At 40.2% G+C, this 22438-nt stretch overlaps 2 protein-coding genes across 3 annotated transcripts; one reads left to right on the plus strand and one right to left on the minus strand.

Annotated features, from left to right (window-relative positions):
* Positions 1–7427: 7427 nt before the first annotated feature.
* Positions 7428–12505, plus strand: LOC142174442 (uncharacterized). The gene is made up of 5 exons (XM_075240235.1): positions 7428–8600; positions 8730–8781; positions 9720–9985; positions 10136–10465; positions 12275–12505. Exons 1-5 carry the CDS (start codon positions 7428–7430, stop codon positions 12503–12505), a joined length of 2052 nt encoding a protein of 683 aa, XP_075096336.1.
* A 3454-nt stretch (positions 12506–15959) lies between these two features.
* Positions 15960–21383, minus strand: LOC107794220 (poly(ADP-ribose) glycohydrolase 1-like). Of its 2 annotated transcripts, none has more exons than XM_016616695.2 (11): positions 21073–21383; positions 19902–20090; positions 19709–19812; positions 19044–19245; positions 18856–18960; positions 18517–18635; positions 18246–18389; positions 17605–17749; positions 17259–17456; positions 16824–16886; positions 15960–16188 (listed from the first exon to the last, which is right to left on the minus strand). In XM_016616695.2, the coding sequence occupies exons 1-11, from the start codon at positions 21319–21321 to the stop codon at positions 16045–16047; spliced, it is 1662 nt and encodes a 553-aa protein (XP_016472181.1). In that variant the 5' UTR covers positions 21322–21383; the 3' UTR covers positions 15960–16044. The 2 variants fall into 2 exon arrangements, with proteins under 2 accessions (XP_016472181.1, XP_016472180.1); XM_016616694.2 differs by having other exon boundaries at positions 15960–16215.
* Between the last annotated feature and the right edge of the window lie 1055 nt (positions 21384–22438).

Genomic DNA, 22438 nt, shown 5'->3' on the forward strand with positions numbered 1-22438 from the left:
GCCTACGACTCTGTGTCGATTATTGGGCTCTAAACAAAATCACCGTAAAGAACAAGTACCCTATCCCGCTAATGGCAGACTTGTTCGATAGACTGGATGGTGTGACGGTGTTCTCCAAAATAGACTTGAAGATAGGTTATTGTCAAGTTCAGATTGCAAAGAGTGATAAACACAAGACGACCTGTGTGTGACAAGATATGTGTCGTACGACTTCGTGGTTATGCCATTCGGCTTGACTAACGCTCCAGCCACATTTTGTACCATGATGAACCAAGTCTTTCGAGAGTACATTGACAAATTCGTGGTGGTCTACTTGGATGACATTGTGGTATATAGCCAAACACTGGACGAAAATATGGAGCACTTGCGGAAGGTCCTAGCCCGATTGCAGGAGCACAAAATATATGCTAAGCTATCCAAGTGCGTCTTTGCTCAAAAATAGATTGACTTCCTCTGACATGTCATCGAGGAAGGGGCGGAATCAAGATGGACCAACAGAAGATTCAAGGCTATCCACACCTTGAGGGCATTCCTTGGCCTATGCAACTTCTATCGGCGATTTGTGAAAAATTACTCCATCATCACAGTGCCATTGATAGAACTCCTCAAGAAGGTCATGCCTTGGGATTAGAGACCTAGGAGAGGGGAGGCCTTCAACGCATTGAAAGCGGCTATGTCTAGTAGCCCCGTGTTGGACCTCCTTGATTTGGCCAAGCTATTCGAGGTACAAACGGATGCCTCCGACTATGCGCTTGGCGAAGTCTTGCTACAAGATGGGCATCCTTTAGCGTACCATAGCCAGAAGCTGAAGGATGCAGACCGGAGCTATGCCACCCACGAGAAAGAATTATTGGTTGTCATTCATTACTTATTCCTTTGGAGGCACTATCTGCTGGGAACCCAGTTTGTGGTCAAGACAGACAACACAATTGTTAGCCATTTCATGACCCAGTCGAAGTTGAACGGTCCACAGGCTAGGTAGCAGTAACCCCTAGAGGAATTTCACTTCAACCTCGAGTACCGAAGTGGGAAGACTAATCAGGTTGCTGATGTGCTCAATCGGAGAGTTGATCTAGCATCTGTGTTCCAACTCGCCACCCTAAGGGGAGCGAAGTAGCCACCACCACAAAAGACCAGATACAGGATCTACTCATCAAGGACCCTGCTGCACAGTAGTTGGTTGATTTGGTAGGACATGGCAAGACTCGCCAGTTCTACATGGAAGATGGTTTCCTGAAAGTGAAAGGGAACCGACTTTATGTTCCTAAAGGAAGAGATCTGCGAAGGACTCTGCTGGCGAAATATCACGATACTTTGTGGGTCGGCCATCCCGGTAAAGACCGCACCATGGCATTACTTCGACGTGTATATTATATGCCTCAAATGGCCGATGACGTCGCTCAGTATGTGAAGACTTGTCTAGTATGCCAGAAGGACAAGTCGGACCGCTTGACACAAGCGAGACTCTTGGAACTACTAGCTGTCCCAAAGAGAACATAGGAAAGCGTTTCCCTAGATTTTATCACTGGATTGCCCAAGGTCGAAGATCTCATAACTATCTTGGTGGTGGTGGATCGGTTTTCCAAGTATGCTACCTTTATAGCATCCCCATAATACATATCAGCAGAAGATACAACTCGACTCTTCTTCTCTCATGTCGTCAAATATTAGGGCCTGCCTAAAGACATCGTTAGAAATCACGACTCACGCTTTACTAGCAACTTTTGGACCCAACTCTTTAAGTGCCTCGGGTCAAAATTGAGTCACATCTCAAGTTTTCATCCGCAATCTGATGGCCAGACGCAGCGGTTCAATGGTATACTGGAGGAATATCTCCGCCACTTTGTAATCGGATCGCAGAAGAACTGGGTGAAGCTTCTCGATGTTGCTCAACTGTGTTTCAATTCACAAAAGAGCTCTAGTACAAACAAAAGTTCTTTTGAAATTATTACCGGATAGCAACCGTTACTCCCACTGTTAATGCACCAAACATGTCAAAATCTCCTCGAGCTTCTACTTCTCAAAAGAATGGAATCAAAATTTGGAGATATTGCGGAGCTATCTTGTCAAAGCCCAAAAGCGGATGAAAAGGCATGCTAATCAAACTCGTCACTTTGTTGAATACCAAGTAGAGGACAAAGTGATGGTCAAAATTCCAAAACGGTACTTGTTTGCAGGGGTCCATGACCCTTGCATATTGCAAAAATACATTGGACCCTTGTCCATTGAAAGGAGTATTGGGAAAGTTGCATACCGGGTGGATACCACAGCTTGGTGGAAAATACATCCTGTCTTCCAAGTTAGTCGTCTGAAACTTTTTCGGGAAGACATGGAGGATCCTTCACGGAGCCAACTCACAATACCCAGTATTCAAGGCCCCAACTCAACCGGGAAAAGGCGTGCTAAAGCTATTCTTGATGATCGAGTGATTCATGCCTCAAGGAAAGATCACCATAAGTTCTTGGTGAAATGGCAGGGCTGTGATGCAGAGGAGAATACTTGGGAGAGGGGAACAAACCTGAAAGCCTACAAGAGCCTAATTGATGATTATCTTGCAAGTAAGGTACCGAGGACGTCGCCAACTCAGGTGGGGGAGAATGTCATGGGCGGCTTTCTAGCCATATCCCATGACCCCTTGGACGCGCCCTATGTCACCCTAGCAAGCCTCCCAACGCCTAGCGTCATGGACAGCCCCGTGGGCTTGGCTGCGAAAGTGACAAGCGCACATTTCCTCTGTCGCCCCACTGATAGCCCTCGCCAGCACCTAGCCGCAGGCAAATGCCAACAGCACCGCGCGCGCTGACCGTGATGCCAAAGACAAGGTTTCTAACAACGTACCTATTTCTACCTTGTAGAAAACTAAGTCTTTTTTCATTGTAAATACAGAGTAATTTTATTTCATGTACTTCCATTATGTTTCTCTAGCTTAGTTAGGTCAAGTCTTATAACTTTGGTTTATTTTTTTAAGCACTATTAGGGGGATCAAGTAATCAAACTTTCTAGCAAGCAAACAATTCTCTGTACCGGTGTCTCTCCCCCTCGACACTGTGGTGCTTTTCTGTAATAGTTTTCATTAATGCAATCAAGCTTTCTTTCATTCTCAATTTTCATTTATGTTCTCTCAATTGCTCTTGATTTTGGTTTTCCCATACGGCACTGACAATCTCGTCTAGCGTACGGAGGGGACCTCAGTTGTCGGATAGTAACTGCACTTACATCAGTTGCTTAAACTTACGTCGCCTTTCAAAGGAATCTCAGGAAAGCGCTGCGTAACAGAAAACACGGTTCACATTCAAGCAACAACAAGTATGCGAAAACTGACCCAAACATCACCAGTTATATAAAAAACCGAGCTTGTAATTTCTAACCAAATAAAATTACCATATGCTTCTTGAAGTGTACATCCTAGGGAACTTGGAAGCACAGTTTGGGTAATCTTGGCTCAGTGAAATTCCATCCCAACACCAAAAACTTATATGTAGCTAAGATAGGGATCTTTAGGCGTACTTTAGGCGCAGGTCAATAACAGATGCAACTAGTTTTTGGAAAACAATCAACTTCTGAAAAGATAATGTTAAGGAACACTATATAGAACAATTCTAGTGCACTTCATATATTTTTCCGTTAAATATAAATCAATACATAATATTTGCTCCAACTTTATTGCTTTTCACCAAACCAAAACAAAAGCCAATCGGATCGATCAGAATGTTTCTCATATCGAAAAAAACCCTGGTAGGATTTTGGCCCGACTTCAGTTGAAGTACAATTTCGAAACTCCAGGAAGTACGGATATGCCCTTCTATTCTCCTCCAAAAAGGTTTGAACCTCTGATATCCTTTTAGTTATTATGCGATGAAAGCTATTATATTAATCAAAGTACCACATTTTCGATTTATTGATATGAGAGAGAAAGAGAGAAGAGAAAGAAGGTAGGCTAGCATCGAATTCCAAGATAATACGTGGAATTACTCTTGCCTGGCTTTATACAGATTCATTCATTCCAATCCAACACTAAATCATTTTTCTGTAGGGATTCTCTAAATCTCACTTGTTCCCAAGCATCTAACTTGACTATAAGTAATAATAAGTAAAACTTCATCTAACCAACAATTTCGCCTATGTGAGCTTCGCAGGGTGATGTAGGCTAGAAACCCGTATTTTAGCCGTAGTATTATAATTTAATTACTATTGTTTTACGTGTGTTTGAGATCAAATGATAGTGAATTGCACTTAGTACGTGTTTTATGCCTTGCAGGAAGTGACCCTGAGCTCAAAAGTTAATTTGGAGCTAAATTGATCAATATGGAGCTTTGAAGCCTGAGTAAAAGCCCAAGATATTAAGCCAGGATCGTATTCGGAGGTCGTGTACCAAGTCTGGATGTTAAAAGAGGACGAAAAAATTTCACTCTGAGGAAATTGCACTGCCGCGCCACAGCAGTACAAAAGTTGGCCTAACAAGAAAAGTGGAGGCTGCAGACAAAGTCCACTAACGCACTGCATGGTGCGGCGCAGCTGTACATTTTTTACAGAGCCAAGTCCTATTTCGCGCAGGAAAGGGTGTTTCGTCTGGGCTCGACCCTACTTGGTATAAATACATATAAAAACGCTATTTTGAGGACTTTTGACATATCTTAGACCTAGGGAGACTATTTCGGAAGGGAGAAAACGTTTGGAGCAATTTCCGGAAGAGATTAGCATCGAATTCTTCATTCCTTCATCTTTACTTTGTAATTTAATTATGCAAATTATTTGGGAAATTGTTACGATAATTATGAGTAGCTAATCTAGGGTTAATGGAACCAATTGTTAGATGAAGTTTTGACTCAGTTTTGTTATAATCGAGCTAGGTTTATTATATAATTGTTCAACTATGTTTTGTATGGTGATTAATTGAATGAGCCCTTGATTAATCGTGTCTAATCGCCTTGTGTTGCTTGAGAAAGAATACTAGGTTAGATTGTTGTTGAACACCACCACTTTTGGGTAATTGAAGAGATTCATTGCTTGACTTTAAAAGTGGGATTAGAAATAACAAAACTTTGGTGGGATAATTTAGAGCTGCATAAATTATCAGCTAGAGTAGTTCGAGAGAATGCTCTAGTAAATTATTGTAGTTGACCGAGAGATAATTGCGGTAACCCATAGCTCATAATCCTCATAGAGTATTACGGCGAGATTATAGCAAAAGAGTTAAGAATTAATCTAGCAATTGGGGAAATCGATACCCTAGATATTTTTTACCATTGAATTATCTTTAATTTGGAATATTGTTAGTTTTAATATCATTTTACTTTAGTTAAACAAATCCCAATATTTATTGATAAAAATCTTGCATCCGGGAATTGTTTGAGCTTGTACTAGCATCACTAAGAGTTGTAATAGATAGGTTAGTTCCCTAAGGATTCGACTCCGGACTTTTACACCGTTATATTTACAGCGACCGCTTATTCGTTTTAGGACTAGAGTTGGGCGTGATCAAATTTTGGCGTCGTTGCCGGGGAACAAACGATGTTATTTATTGCAACTTTGAAGAATTGCTAGGATTATTAGTTTTGATAAAATTTCCGTGGTGTAAAATATTCCCATTGAAAGTCTCGCGGTTGAACTCTTTTGTAACTCAGGTGCATGCCTAGAAGCTCTTCGAGAACTGGTGAACTCTTTCAAGGACTCTCAGATCCCGAGAAAGCATTCCGGACATTGCACTAGGCTAACAAGAAGAGCAAACAGCTGAAACAAAATGAACAAATTGAAATTGAAATGCGTGATGTAGATAACGTCAACGGGAACATCAGGATTGATCAAGATGACCCAAACGTCAGAGTGGTGGCACCTCTTGTGCCAGAAGCTGCATTTTATGATTGGGCACAACCAATAGCTGACAACCTGGCCACCGCCATTGTTGTTCCCCAAATACAAGCGGAGACATTCCAGATCACCAACAACATGCTGCATCTTCTGCAAAATAAGGGATTGTTCTCCGGGTCACACATTGAATACCCTCAACAACACCTGAAAAATTTTCTGTCAATTTGTGTGACCCAAAGGCAGCAAATGTGATCCCAGAAGCCATCAAGTTGTTACTGTTCTCGTTCTCTGTGACTGGGAAAGCTCAGACTTGGCTGAATTCGCTCCCAATAAATTCCATTGCCACTTGGGAGGAATTAGTCAAGCAATTCCTGAACAATTTTTACCCGCCCAACAAGACTGCATGACAGATTGATGAGATATTGTAGTACAAGTAGCAGCCCACTGAGACCTTGCAGGAAATTTGGGAAAGATTCAAAGGGATGCTAGTGAAGTGTCCCCACCATGGTATTCCAAACCAGATGCTCGTCCAGAGATTCTACATGGGGTTAGCAGACAATTTTAAAGTCAATGTAGATGTTTCAGCTGGGGGTGCATTTTTGAGCAAGACATTCACAGAGTGTAAAATCCTTCTTGATAAGATGTCCCAAAATTCGGGGTGGATGACGAGAGGTACGACCCTGACACCAATAGTGCATTCAGTTCCTCTTGACCCAAATAATTCACATGTAGAGAACATAGCCACACTCATGACTCAGATGAGTATACTGATGAAGAAGATTGATGAGATGGGTACAAAGCAAGTGCATATCGTTGAAGGACTGTGTACACCTTGCATTAATCAGTCTTATGTGTGTTCATGAAGTGGAGAAGGTGACAACCAAGGGTTAAGAGAGGATATGAATTATGTCACCAATTTTGGGGGTCATAGGCAAGGAGCACAACAATGGGGACAACACCCAACCAGCAGTACAGACCGAACATGCCACAACCTGGAGGTTACGGCCCTAAGGCCAAATGGTGCCATATCAGAGACAACAGGGCTATCAACAGCAACACCAGCAATAGTTGACATATCAACCACCTCATCAGCAATAGGACGGCAACATGGTAGAAATTAGGGGTATGCTGCAACAATTCATTGCAACAAATGGTAAGATACAGGAAAAGTTATCACAATTAAGGGTATTGAAACTCAACTGGGGCAGTTGTCCATGGCTTTAAATAACCGCCCCTAGGGAATATTGCCAACCGACACGAACATTAACCCCAAGGAGAAAAACCCGAATCAGCTAATGGCAGTAAGTCTCTAAAATGGGAGAGATTTAGACAGGGAGCAAGAAGTTGCTCAATCTAGAAAAGAGACTACACTAGTCACTCCAGTTCCATTAGAGATAGATGAGTCAGCAGAACTCACTGAAGTGGTGGTTGAACAGGCTCAGGTTGATAAGGGTAAGGCTAAAGAAAGTGAACAAGTTGCATAACAGGTGGTACCTCTTGTGCCACAAAATTCCAACAAAGAACAGCCAGCAAGCAGTGGACAAAGAGTGATGCATACACTATTCCCTCAGAGACTAGCAAAACAAAAGAAAGAAGATCAATACAGGAAATTCATGGAGATGCTTCGTCAGATTCAATTGAATATCCCTCTGATGGATGCTTTGAGGGAAATGCCAGGCTATGCAAAGATGATGAAGGACCTAATGTCACGGAAGTTTGACTTTCAGGACCTGTCCACGGTAACTTTGACACAGACATGCAGCGCGGTAGTGACAAGACACATGGCTCAAAAGTTGTCTGATCCAGGTAGCTTCACTATTCCGTGTACTATTAGGAGTTATGCTTTTGCAAAAGCATTGTGTGACTTAGGATCCAGCATAAACTTGATGCCTTTGGCAATATATATAAAACTAGGCATTGGCAGAGCTAGACCGACTTCGATGTTGTTGCAACTGGCTGACCGCACGGTTAAAAGGCCGACCGGGATTCTTGATGATGTGCTCGTACAAGTGGGAAAGTTTGTATTCCCTGCAGACTTTGTTATTCTGGACTGTCAGGTAGATGAGGAGATGCCCATCATTCTGGGGATGCCATTCTTAGCCACTGGAAGAGCATTGATTAATTGTGAAATTGGGGAATTAAAAATGAGGTTTAACGATGAAGAAGTAATATTCAACGTTCAACAATCCATGAGGAGACCCAGTGAATATGCAAATTGCTCACTAGTGGAAGTTGTGGATGTGATCCTGCATGAAGATGATGAGACCCTGAATGCTAAAGATCCATTGGGAGCTTGTTTGACAAATTTAGAGGAGATGAATGGTGAAGGGTTGGCAGAGTGGGTCATGGCACTCGAAGGCCAAGGATTCTGGAAGAGGGAACATCAGTTTGATCTCCTTGATTTAGAAAAGAGAGCTAAACCACCTGCAAAACCATCAATAGAGGAACCACCCCAACTGGAGCTGAAACCGCTTCCAGCTCACCTCAGATATGCTTTCTTGGGTCCCAATTCTACTTTACCTGTTATTATATCATCTGGTTTGCTAGCTGTGCAGGTAAAACAATTACTGCAGGTGTTGCAAGAATGCAAAACTGCCATTGGTTGGACCATGGCAGACATAAAGGGTATCAGCCCGACCTTTTGCATGCAAAAGATTCGTCTGGAAGAAGAGCACAAAACTTCCAGGGAACATCAACGAAGGCTGAACCCGAATATGAAAGAGATAGTGAAAAAGGAGGTAATCAACTGGTTGGACGCGAACATCATCTTTCCCATCTCTGACAGCAATTGGGTAAGCCTCATCCCGTGTGTACCAAAAAGGGTGTAATAATAGTTGTACAAAATGAGAAGAACGAGTTAATCTCAACTCGTACAGTCACAGGGTGGCGGATTTGCATGGATTACAGGAAATTAAACGCAGCCACCTGAAAGGACCATTTCCCCTTGCCCTTCATTGACCAGATGTTGGACAGGTTAGCTGGGCGATCCCATTTTTGTTTCTTGGACGGATACTCGGGGTACAATCAGATCTCAATAGCCCTGGAAAATATAGAGAAAACATCATTCACCTGTTTGTATGGCATCTTTGCCTTTCGGAGAATGCCCTTTGGACTTTTCAATGCATCGGCCACATTCCAGCGGTGTATGTTAGCCATTTTCACTGACATGGTCGAAGACATTATGGAGGTGTTTATGGATAATTTCTCCGTGGTAAGGGATTCATTCGAAGATTGTCTTCACGACCTTAAAAGAGTGCTCAAACGATGTGTGGAGACAAATTTGGTGCTGAATTGGGAGAAGTGTCATTTTATGGTACAAGAAGGCATAGTGTTGGGGCATAGAGTGTCCAAAAAAGGGATTAAAGTAGACCATGCAAAAGTTGATGTGATTGAGAAGCTCCCAGCACCCACTTCAGTGAAAGTAGTGAGAAGTTTCCTTAGGCACGCTGGATTCTACAGGCGGTTCATCAAGAATTTTTCAAAAATTGCTAACCCTTTATGATTGAGAAGCTCCCAGCACCCACTTCAGTGAAAGTAGTGAGAAGTTTCCTTGGGCACGCTGGATTCTAAGCTTCTTGAAAAAGACCAGCACTTTATGTTTTCTGATGATTGAAGGTTAGCATTTGAGAAGCTGAAGAAGAGATTCGTGACTGCACCCATCATTGTTGCACCCAACTGGGAGTAACCATTCGAGCTGATGTGTGATGCCAGTGATTACGCTATAAGAGCGGTTTTGAGGAAGCGCAAGGAGAAAATTATGCACCTAATTTACTATGCAAGCAAGATGCTTAGTGGTGCACAACTGAACTACACGATCACGAAAAAGGAAATGCTCGCTGTAGTGTTTGCCTTCGACAAATTCAGGTCATACCTGATTGGCTCAAAAGTTATTGTTTATACTGACCATGCAGCCATTAGGTACTTGATAGCAAAAAAGGAGTCAAAGCCTCGCTTGATTCGCTGCGTTCTGTTGCTACAAGAATTTGACCTAGATATTTGTGACCGAAAGGGGATAGACAACCAAGTAGCAGACCACCTCTCGAGGTTGGAAGGGGCAGAAAAGAGAACGGAGGTTGAAGATATCATTAAGACATTCCCGGATGAACAATTATTTGCTGTGACAATGGAGGAGGCACCATGGTATGCTGATATTGCTAATTACTTAGCATGTGCTATTGTACCTCATTATCTCTCCTCAATTCAAAAGACAAAAGTTTTCCGTGATTGTCGGGAGTATTACTAGGATGAATCTTTATTGTTCAAAATATGTGTTGATAACATGATCCGACGATGTATCCCCGAACAACATCAACCCTCTGTTTTGTAGGCTTGCCATGCTTCGCCATATGGTGGACACTTTGGAGGAATTCGGACAGCAGCAAAGGTACTGGAATTGGGCCTGTATTGGCCTACAATGTTCAAGGATGCCCATGCTTGGGTCAAAAGATGTGATGAATCTGAAAGGACGGGCAACATATCCCGTCGTCATGAGATGCCAATGACCACAATCCAAGAGGTGGAAGTGTTTGACATGTGGGGGATCGACTTCATTGGGCCTTTCGTCAGCTCATACGATAACAAGTATATACTGGTCGTCGTTGACTATGTCTCTAAGTGGGTCGAAGCAGTTGCTCTCCCAACTAATGATGAGAAAGGGGTAACCAGTTTCCTAAAGAAAAACATATTCACACATTTTGGCACCCCGAGCCATAATCAGTGATGGTGGCTCTTATTTTTGTAATAGAGCGTTTGCACGCCTATTGGAGAAGTATGGAGTTCGCCACGAGGTAGCCTTACCATAACACCCACAAACAAGCGGGCATGTGGAAGTGTCCAATAGGAAAATCAAAAGTGTCCTCTCAAAAACAGTGAATGCAACAAGAACTGATTGGGCAAAGAAGCTGGATGATGCATTGTGGGCATACCGCACAGCCTTCAAAACTTCAATTGGTATATCACCATACAAGTTGGTATTTGGAAAGGCATGCCACCTTCTGGTTGAGCTCGAACACAAAGTACTGTGGGCATTGCGGCAGCTGAACTTAAACATGGAGACAGCGGGCACCAACAGAGTTAATGGGTTGCATAAGCTTGAGGAATTCCGGTTCCAGGCATTCAAGAGTGCTAGACTATATAAATAAAGGATGAAACTGATGCATGACAAGCACATCTTGAATCAGAACTTCAAACTCGGAGAATTAGTGTTGCTATATAATTCAAGATTGAGGTTGTTCCGGGGTAAGTTGAAGTCCCAATGGTCAGGAAGGTTCAGAGCGGTGCAAATGTTCCCAAGTGGAGCTGTGGAGATCGAATCTGAAGATGGGACGAACAAATTCACAGTGAATGGGCAGAGGTTGAAATATTACCTTAGAATGACTGAAGAAAAAGGGGACAGCGTGGTGATAACGTTGGAGGAGCCCCAATACACAAATGAGGAGTGATGACATGAGCCTGCATCGTGCCGCGACGTTAAATCAGGCGCTGTATGGGAGGCAACCCATTGAATTGTTGTAATACGCCGTGCCGCGACATTAAATCAGGCGCTTGTTAGGAGGCAACCCAATTTTTAACCTCACTAACCCATAATTGTAGTTTAGGATTATTAAAATTTAGGAGTTGTGAGACTTAATTGGGCAGGTACAAGCATGAATTGGACATAAAATAAGTACAGAATAGAGTCGGGGTGCAACCCGTAAGTTAAATGTCGAAAATAAAGTGAACTTTATGAAAAATGGCCTAACGCGCTGCATGGGGAGCCGCGCCAAGCCAGGCCAAACGAGTCTGACAAACAAAAGTGCAAGGTCTATGGTAATTCACACTACCGCGCCGCATAGGGTGCCGCACCCTGCGACGCGGCAGTGTATAATTTATAAAAGGCGAAATGGCTTCATGGTCACTTAAACTTGTATTGGATTTTAAAGCCGATATATAAACTTTTGATTTTCCCATTTTAGCACCTCAACTCAACCAATTGAGTATAAATAAACCCCTTCGTCAGAGCGTGTAGCTCAATTGCCTGACAGGAATAACACGTCAAATTTTAAGACTATTTATTATTTTACATGTGTCATTTGTGGGTCCCTTTTCCTTAAACTAATTAATCAAAAATTCTTGCTTATTTTACTTCTTTCACTGTTTCTTCTACAACTTTTAGCGCTGCAGTCCGAGATAAAAATCTCAGCCATAACCTGACCACATGCCTCAATCACCCATGAACTTCCATAAAATCAATTCCATCTTTCACTTTTAATAAAATCCATAGAATTCATACCCCAAGTCATAGAGCCGATGATGCACCTGTTAAAATTCTGTCAAGGCATCAAGAGAGCCGGCGAGGCTATGTCCAAAAAGGACATTAATGGTGAAATCAGAAAGAGAGAAGAAGTCGTACTCCGTAAGTGGGATTTTCCGGCTAAAACTCGACAATTTTCCAATGGTCTTTCTCTTTTCTCTATCTATCTTCTAGTCTGAGATGGATACAAAAAAGAGAGATGGAGTTAATGTGGGAGAAAGGATTGACAGATTTTTTTTTGACAAAATTCATTGCTTTTTTTTGTTTTTCACTACGCTGGGTTTGAAACAAAAAAAGGAAGAGGCGGAGAAAGATTGGAGTGGGGGAGAAAGAAAAGAAGGGGAAGATGTAGTGCAGACGACAATGGGAAAGGGGAAAAGAAGCAGGAAGAGGTTAGGGGAATAATGGTATTACTGATTTGGGGTGAGGGCTTATTTTCTTTCTTTTTCATTTGTAATTATTTTTTTATATTTTAGATTTTTTAAAATCAAAATAATTGTATTCACGCGTCTAATTTACGTGACTTGCACACTCTTTGTCCACATCACCTTTGCCACTGCCACATGTGCATGGTCAACGGTCAAATAGGTTTATTAGTTACCAAATACGTGAGTTTGAGTGTTCAAATGAGAACGGTTTAAGTTTGTGTGTCGGCTTTACAAATGAGAGCAAGTTTAAGTGGCCAGAAGGCCATTTCGCCTTTATAAAAAAAATTAAATTCTACTCACCCGTTCAGCAACCCCCCCCCCCCACCCTTTTTTCTCTTTTCTCTCTAAGAACAAACGTCCAGCCCTTCCCCCAAATTCCCTCAATCTTTTTTTCTTCTCAAATTCCCTTCCCACACACACCTCCCATCCCTTCCATTCATCCTCAAGGTATAATGTCTCGCCACCTGAGCAAACACTCTAACACTAGTTCTTCTGAGGTTGCTTCTAGTAGCCATCGTGGTGGGAAACAGGCACCACCTCCCCCCACCCCAGTAGAGGAGGAGAGGAGCGCATTGACCCTGATGCAGATGAGGTGCCATCATGCAAATATGGTATACGGGTTGTCCCTGCCCATGCTCGACACTGGTTTCAGACATTTGTCCCATCGGTGAACCCGGACCCTGAGGTTGTTATTGACGATTGAAGTTGGCCCGCAAATATGGTGAAATTTACAACAACATTCGGGCATTGGGTTTCGACAGTTTGTTCCGTCCGGTGAATGTGAACCTAGACAAAGAGTTTTATGCTAACTAGCAACCTGAAGCCAGCCTGGATGTAGTTTACGAAGTGCAGCTAAGGGGTAAAGTGATTTCATTCTCCTCCCGGGTGATCAATCGGATTATGGGATTCACAGAGCATTCCCACACGCTCTTTCAGAGGTTTCTCTGTCAGCCAGACTATCCGGCTATCCACCGACTGTTATGTGCGCTGACTCTTCTGCCACATGGAAACGGGATGCGAATGAATTCCACAAGGACATGAAGAAGACAACATTCTAGTGGCCAGCCAGGGTTGTTTTGCGGATGATTAACGCCAAGATCACGCCAACTCAAAGTGACATTGATGTCTCCCGACTGAAAGTGTGTTTGATCTATGCCCTATTGACTCATATGCGATTCAATCTTGGTAAAATCATGCTTGAGCATATGGCTAAAGTGCGACCACTTGGGGCTCACCGTCTACATTACCCGAGTATGATCACTTGATTGTTGCGAGCACACCTTGTAGAGGAGGAGTACCACTATGACAAGACTATTCCAGTGTCTTGCCCTATTAGGGCCTATGATGTTACGTCGGTGATAGACCCCCTGCTACTGCTGTTAATTCGGACTAGCGGATGGTCCGCGTTGAGGAAACACTACAGCTACTGTTTGCTGACTTGCACCTTTGTGCTACTTGAGGGGAGGCCGACTTGGAGGAGTTACAGCAAGATTACCCCCTTTCTACTATCACTCAGCAGTGGTTGGGGTTCGCAAGAGGAGGACAACTGCCACCGGATGAGGATGTGAACTCCATTCCCTCCGATTATGAGGAGTATTTGCGCACCTTCGAGGGTGCTGATGATTAGGCCTTAGGCCTTAGGGAGTCACCTTTTCACTCTTGATTTTACTATTTTGCATTGAGGACATCTTAAGTGTGGGGTGGGGTGCTCTTATTTGATTGTATTTGTACTTTTTTTTTCATTTGCTAGTTGGTTTTGTTTGATTTGTTTCTTGCTTTCTTAGACAATTGGTCTGTAAACTATAATTCTGAAATCTATCGGGCCTGTAATAGTTAGTAATTAAGTATGTAGTTCGACTCTTCCCGACGATGGATTTCGTCGACTGGTTTCTTGAGGGAAATGAGTCGAAAGAAAGAAAAAAAAATTCATATATGTGAAAATCCAAAAAAATATATCTTTTATTTTAGTTTTTGTTTAGGTAGTGTAACAATTTTCCCTTGATTTTTCTTTGTGCCACGGTTCTTTTTCAAGGGTTTTGCTTGAACCGGGTGTAGTTAATTCTTTTTATTTTTTTAGGAATTAAGAATCTTTAGTTAGGAAGCTAAGTTTAAGGATCAATTTCCCTTGATTGCATATGCCTTGAGAGTGGTAAGGGCCTTAGTTGTGACACCTAGGCTCAATTCTTGACTTTTAAATAAGTGCCCTAAATTGTGTGATTAAAACTATGCTTAACTGCTTTGACTAGAATGTCTTGATTAGTCCAATCCTGAGTGAGTTATGTGCCATGTGTGTTTAAGATTTTGTGTTATTCTGTGTGTGGCATTTGATGCCCAGAACTTGCCCCGTGTGTTTGCAAAGCGAAATAGTAGTTTTGTTCAGTCTTGGATGTGATATAGACATTTCATCTACATTTTTTACAGAGCCAAGTCCTATTTCGCGCAGGAAAGGGTGTTTCGTTTGGGCCCGACCCTACTTGGTATAAATACATATAAAAACATTATTTTGAGGGCTTTTGACATATCTTAGACATGGGGAGACTATTTCGGAAGGGAGAAAATGTTTGGAGCAATTTCCGGAGGAGATTAGCATCGAATTCTTCATTCCTTCATCTTTTCTTTGTAATTTAATTATGCAAATTATTTGGGAAATTGTTACTATGAGTATGAGTAGCTAAATTCCTAATCTAGGGTTGATGGAACCAATTGTTAGATGAAGTTTTGACTCAGTTTTGTTATAATCGAGCCGGGTTTATTATATGATTGTTCAACTATGTTTTGTATGGTGATTAATTGAATGGGCCCTTGATTAATCGTGTCTAATCGCCTTGTGTTGCTTGAGAAAGAATACTATGTTAGATTGTTGTTGAACAACACCACTTTTGGGTAATTGAAGAGATTCATTGCTTGAATTTAAAAGTGGGATTAGAAATAACGAAACTTTGGCGGGATAATTTAGAGCTGCATAAATTATCAGCTATAGTAGTTTGAGAGAATGCTCTAGTAAATTATCGAAGTTGATCGAGAGATAATTACTATAACCCATAGCTCATAATCCTCATAGAATATTACGGCGAGACTAGCAAAAGAGTTAAGAATTAATCTAGCAATTGGGGAAATCAATACCCTAGATCTTTTCTACCATTGAATTATCTTTAATTTGGAATATTGTTAGTTTTAATATCATTTTCCTTTAGTTAAACAAATCCCAATATTTATTGATAAAAATCTTGCATCCGGGAATTGTTTGAGCTTTTACTAGCATCACTAAGAATTGTAATAGATAAGTTAGTTCCCTGGGAATTCAACTCCGGACTTGTAAACTGGATTATATTTGCAGCGACCGCTTATCCTTTTTAGGACTAGAGTTGGGCGTGATCACATGGTCATCTTTGAATAAAGCAGGAAATAGCACAAAGATAGAACCATGATGACACCTCTCACCCTCTAATACAATACAAAGAAGTGGCTAATACAAGGACCGTGTTACATTATTTAACATAAAATGCCCGGGAAAGTTCAATCATCATAGGAATTGTTGAGCATGGCATCACGAGAACACAATGATGGAAGGATCCAATTGAAGAAGCCTACTCTAGTTTCTCCCCTCGATCTCTGAGATGAGTATTCCACCAACACATTCCAAAGCTCCCCTACAGTCCACTGATGTGAAACAATCCATTGAGTCACCTAGACCAGGTTTTCGACGAAGAAATGTCACACGGATATAAGCTTCCAAGACTTGCAGGTTTGAGTTGTATGTTTTGGATAAATGCAAATGGATTCTATGCATGAGCAGGAGATGTTTCCGCTCTGTAATAATAAACTAGAGTCCTGAAGCCAGGATAAGATAGCTTTTCATGGAAACCAAACTGAAGTTAATTAATGGTAAATTTTAACAACAATCCATGCATTTACCAATTCCGTTCAACAGAGTGAATTTTTACCCTTCAGAAATGTCGTTAATGCCAAAATTTCCCCTCACAACCAAAAATGATTATAAAAAGGTCAGTAGGGAAAGGTGAAAGCATGAAAACGGTGACAAAAAATAAAGGGAAAGAATACATGAGTTGATCAAAAAGCTCTAGGAGAAATTCAAAAGTACCCAAGTTAACGTAGCAACGAAAAGTGGCACCCTCTTTTCTCTTTTCCCTTTTAGTGATTCATGTCAGCAAGCTTTCAGATTTCTTAGATAATAAACATTCTGCTTTAATCCTCAAGAGCAAACCAAATACATTTACTTTCAGACACACTAACAAATATAAGGATCTTGCAGAATAATTAACAGATGACAGTACCTGGTCCAGCATCTGCAATGCTTCCAGACCAAATGTGCAATACAAGATGAAAGGTCTCAATGCCTGTAAGAGATGCAAGGAGACAATTTTATTTCTTTTTATGAAAAAGGAAGATAAGACAGAGAAAAGAAGATGCTCAAAGTGAAAAGAACAAGAGAAAGCAGTTTTAAAGGGGAAAATTGCATATCATATCCAAAAGAAGATTATTTGAATTTTAACATCTTACCACCTCCGAAAACAATAAAACATAGACCATTACAAGTATCAAGAATCCAAAGATTATTCAACTCCAGTTAACAACTACGATGCATACTAAAAGGGGGAGAGAAAGAGAATGCGCCCAAACATTGAAAAGAAAGCACCAGATACATTCATCCCATAAGCCAATAATTCCCATATAAAAATGCAGACAAATGTCCAAGGAGAAAGAACAACCTGAGATGCAGCAATCCATTGAAGCATAGCTTTAAGTTGAGGATCTCCCCCAAAAGCACCGCAACCCCAATTACCAGTCACAACCCCAATTTCATGCTGATTGTCTAAAGGTTGATGACTGTGTCCCTCACGTCTGATTAACTGGTTTTCCGATGTTTCCTCAGTTTCTTGAGATGAAGTTGAAGTATGACCAAGAGACTATTGGAGACAAGATCATGAAGAGAAAAAAAAGAGCACGTCAAATAAAGAAAAGCTAATTGAGATACCTATAGAGATATAGGAAAGGGGAGAAAAGGAAATAATAAAAGGAGGGAGATTTAACAACTTGACAAACTGGATATCCCACCAGAAGATTAACAATGGACCTTCCACCGGAGTCTTTAACATTTTGATCATGTTGAAGTCCCAGGAGGCCATCATCTTTGAGAAACTGTTGATACTGATGACACTTGAATTGATCCATGAAGCCGCAAAATGCTTTGTTAATCTCCCTGCACAATACATTCAACTTATCATCAATCAAGCATACAACAACTAAATACTAATCCTTTGTAAATATGGGAAAGGTTTAGATTCCCTTTAATTAGGAGTAGGAATTACCTTCTTTTTCTTTTTTGGATAGCTTGTAAACCCTTTTTAAATCCTATTTAAACCCCAACATGCTTAGGGAATAATCAAGCAATTCTATTCTCAGAGTATCTAATTTTACTTCTTCTCTTCTACACACTTCCTGAATGTCCGCATTGTTATAATCAGCCAGTGTACATCAACTTCGAACATAAGCTCATCGACTTATGTTTCGCTCTCCTATTTGATCATGCCAACCTCTAAACAAATTCCTTAACAGACAAATTAGAACCTAATTGTACCTAAAGGATAACCTAATACTTACAGGGTTCCGTGTCATATGTTTAAGGACCCAACAGACATCATAAAAGAATTATACTCCATATACGCATCTCCAAAGAATAAGGAAAATTTCTGTACCTTAGAAGGCATTCAGGTCTGTACTGGCTCTTTCCCGGGCTGCAGAGTGCATCTATTGCAACTATCCTAGTCTTACGCCTTCCAAGAACATCCATATCTTTTTTGTCCACATAGTCACCATTAAACCGGAATGAAGAGGCATACCTTCACCAATTAAAGATGTGAAATAATTAGTGGAATTACAGTTAAACGTCCAAAATGACAGCAAAAGATTGCCAGCTATAACTTGAAAACCTTCCAAGTACGCAATTGATTGTCTATCTAAACTTACCCGGTATAACTTGAAAACCTTTCCGTACCAACAATTTCTACTGCTTCATTGTCTGTCATGCACGGCAGGAAAAGCATGCCAGCGATCAACTCCGGATTGATCATAAACCGAATTTCTTCCTAAACAGAAAACTACCTATTAGATATGGTGAGTTCACCTATAGGAACTAGACGAAAATCTCCAACTTCAAAGGCAAAAGGTGTGATGCATTGTGACAAATGAGGGACAAAAGCAACTCGTTTGATGAATTACTTTTGGAAAATTATTAATATTGGATAATAATGGTTTACCGTTGGATACAGAAATATGAAAAAGAAAAAAAAATGTCCAGGAAAGAACCTGCACACAGCCCCTAACGAGAGCGCCACCTCCTAAATACATGTTAGCAAAATCAACTTCAATAGCTTCACGTGATTGATCTTCAATTAAGCCTGAAACGGTAATCTAGAAAGAAACAGAAAGATATCAGAAGTGTGAAAAAAGTGAAACTTATAATCACCGGACGAGAATATGGTTTCACTTCTTACCACAATATGGCAAAGGGAAATGTTGGACTGGCTCCAATTTTTTTCTTTTGGATAGGGAATACAAGATGGAGTACATTCAAGAGAAAGCACTTTGCGCTCAAAAGACACATAGCCCAGGGGCATAGATGAACATATCCTCCCAAAATAGTGAACAATGCACTTCAATTTATTTTCAACTTCTTCATAATGATCATGTAGACACCTGAAAAACATGTACGCCAGCACATGAACTCCGTAAATTCGAAAAGAGAATCTGAGATATTTGAAGAAGATAGTTTAACTATGAAAGAGCACAAAATAATAGATCTAGGTGTACTACATCCATTAGAAGTGAAGGATTGATTAGACCTTAGTTGGAGAAGTGATTCATTTTCAGATTACAACTCCTCATATTGAGATATTTGGAAGTTGAGAGTAGATTGTTTCAGCTAAAACTATTGTCTACAAGATATTTAGATTTTAACATCAGAGGGACTTGCAGATAAAATAAGAAACAATTCATGAAGATGACCAAAGAAAATAACAAATAGAGGAGTTCATGATAATTAATCTAGCGCGGAGCACCTACAACTTTTACACTGATTACAATCAACGATTCTTTTAATCAGTTAAGATACAACTGGGCATAGATGCAACAATAATAAGAGACAGTTGATGAAACATACGCAAATAAGTGATCAAAGTTGATCATTGGGAGACGTTTGGCACCTCTATTGTTGGTAGGAAATAGACAAAACAACGCGCATGCAAGGAGAGCGCCAATTAATTCCTGGAAAATACATTCAAAATCATGATCATCCAAACTACATATAATTGTCACAACATTGAATAATCAAATTCTACTGCAGAAACCACAACCTGACTAAGGAAGATAATGCCAGACTCTTGTGATTCCAACAACCGAAGACCGGTTTTCACTCCTCTCAAAACTCCACCATCAGCACTCTCATAGTGAGTTTCTAATAATGAAGGCAATTTCAAAAGCAAAGTAGCCAAGTACGGAACCACCACTCGGAACCATTTTGCAGCTGCAGCCCTCGGAAGCAACTGCATAAACAATCCAGCATTTTGAAGACAACTAAATCAGTTACAATAACATCAGATAATTCTCCAATATATTTTTACCGAGATAACAACACTTTTGGTCCCTCAGTTATTAGTAAATTTTATCTTTTGCCATTGTGATATATGACTAAGTACATTTAACCTTCAATTAATTAAAATACGCATTTTTATCCCTTTATATAAGTAATATGCTAAATTTAGATTATTTTTGGAAGTATATTATCCTCAAATACGGAGTAACAACGTAACTCATGAGTAATTTTCTTTTTTAAAATCATGAACTATATTATCCTTAAATATAGAGTAACAGTATAAACTTAATATAATACATGAGTAATTTTCTTTTTTTAAAATCATGGTGTCCAGGCCCGCTTGTGTGCACCTCGACTCCACAGGGTACGTGCTACCTCCCACGAGCTCAGGTACTAGATAACTCTGTCTACCAATGTCTAACAAGGCTTGTACAGATGAGAAAAAATCACCTAGTATTTTCGCCTCTAGGATTTGAACCTAAGACCTCATGGTTCTCGACTCGCTTCACTGACCACTAGGACACAATCGTAGGCACAAATGCATGGGTAGTTAATGGTATGTAATTCATTAAATTTGTGAAGATTATCAAAATTGTTTATTTCAAAATTGAAGTTAAATGTGTTTATCCAAATATTACAAGAACCAAGTTTTAAATTTTGTCAATTTTTTTAGAGACTAAAAATGCAAATTTCCCCTTTTTCATTAAAGACGATAATTTTAAGTTATATGCACTGTTGGATCTAAACAATATTTTGCACTATGAGGCCACCTAATGGATATCTACAACAAAGCCTCCCTAAAAATGTGAGAATTGTAATCTTGAATATAAGAACAACAGGTAAAGGTAAAGGGTGACTGGTATGATGTATATAACTTAAACTCATAATTTATAGTATTATGTGAATGGAGAGGGAAGCGAAAAGAAGTTTACATCGTCAAGGAAGAGGGCAAAACCGTGAGAAGCAGAATAAGCAATGGAAGAATTGGGGAGGGAGAGAGAGCTTCGAATATCGGAAATGGCGATGAAAAGGACTTCGCCTGAGTCAACATTGCTGTGAAGAGGGCCTTGTGAGAGGGAATTGAGGGCTTCAACTACTGAAGGTGGCCAAACAAGTGAAGATGATCGGAGTTTAAGTGGCAAAAAGGGGAGGATTGACTTCAAGTCTTCTCTCTTCTCCATTAGAAGAAAACCTTTTTCCTCTGCTCCTCCTAGACAGTTCGCCCAATGCAAACACGCTTTCATTTCCTATTCCTTTTACTTTTTAACACTTGCTTAAATACTCATTGAATTATTGGAAATTACTATTTTTTATCAAAATATAACTTCTCTTTTTTTTTGTTTCAAACGGTCGCTCAAACCGGAAAATAATATATTCACAATTTTATCGATACTAGCACGTTTATATTTAGTCAATTATTTTGACGAAAAATTATTTTATAGAAATTGATATTCATACTTTTTACATAGATGCTCAATCAAGTATTTATTAAAATTAAGGAACCAAAAATTTAATTTACGGAAAAGGGCCCTCTACTATCTAAAATAAGTCATATATGGCCCCCGTTATACTATTTAATTAAAAAAGTCCTTACCGTTTGGGACCAGAAATTAAAATGTCCCTCCACCGTCTACTCCGCTAAATAAAATTAAAATATCCACTTGGCAGTCTTTGATTGGACGATTGAAACCCATCCCTATTTTTTAATTAACCCACGACCCGGTTCATTTTATCCGACCCACCCGTAAATCACTTAAAGAACACCCAAAACATATCGGTCCTCTCATTCAAGAACAAAAGCACGAGACCAAATGTTAGAGTTCTTCAACAAAGCCTTCTCTTAGTCGATGCTGCCGATTAAAGAATCAATTTTCTGAAAAGGTATGTTTAATCCGCGTAATATTACTTATTTATCTCTCCTCTATCTGTATTTATCTTAGTTTATTATTAGGGTTTTATGCTCAAATCGTTTTGGGGCTTTAATATGTTTTGTTTTCTTATGTCTTGGTTTAAGATGTTATTTTCTGACCTTTTTGTCTTATTTTCTTGTGTGGAATGTCATTGCATGTGTTTTGTTTTAGTCTTTTATGAATTTTGTAAGCATTAAAGTTGGTGAGATATGATAATGTGGGGTTTCATTTGTTCCTTTTAGTCATTCTCTTGTCTGGCATATGTCTGTGTTGGGTGTGTTGAATGTTGTTCCCTCACAACTAAAATCTGTGAATATTTTAGTACTAGTGGGTCTTTACTACTTGAATTATTTGTGGTCCCCTAGTTGTTACATGTTATTTGTGTTCC

This window comes from Nicotiana tabacum, chromosome 20 (assembly GCF_000715075.1).
Source record: "Nicotiana tabacum cultivar K326 chromosome 20, ASM71507v2, whole genome shotgun sequence".
NCBI classification, from domain to species: Eukaryota; Viridiplantae; Streptophyta; class Magnoliopsida; order Solanales; family Solanaceae; genus Nicotiana; species Nicotiana tabacum.

Coding starts and splice junctions, on each gene's coding strand:
- LOC142174442 (XM_075240235.1), top strand. CDS start 7,428: ATGCTTCGTCAGATTCAATTGAATATCCCTCTGATGGATGCTTTGAGG. Junction 8,782..9,719: donor ATTGACCAGATGTTGGACAG/GTTAGCTGGGCG, acceptor CTGACCATGCAG/CCATTAGGTACTTGATAGCA. Junction 9,986..10,135: donor ATTACTTAGCATGTGCTATT/GTACCTCATTAT, acceptor TCTGTTTTGTAG/GCTTGCCATGCTTCGCCATA.
- LOC107794220 (XM_016616694.2), bottom strand. CDS start 21,321: ATGGAGAAGAGAGAAGACTTGAAGTCAATCCTCCCCTTTTTGCCACTT. Junction 17,457..17,604: donor GGTCCATTGTTAATCTTCTG/GTGGGATATCCA, acceptor TGTCTCCAATAG/TCTCTTGGTCATACTTCAAC. Junction 16,887..17,258: donor AATGGATTGCTGCATCTCAG/GTTGTTCTTTCT, acceptor CATCTCTTACAG/GCATTGAGACCTTTCATCTT.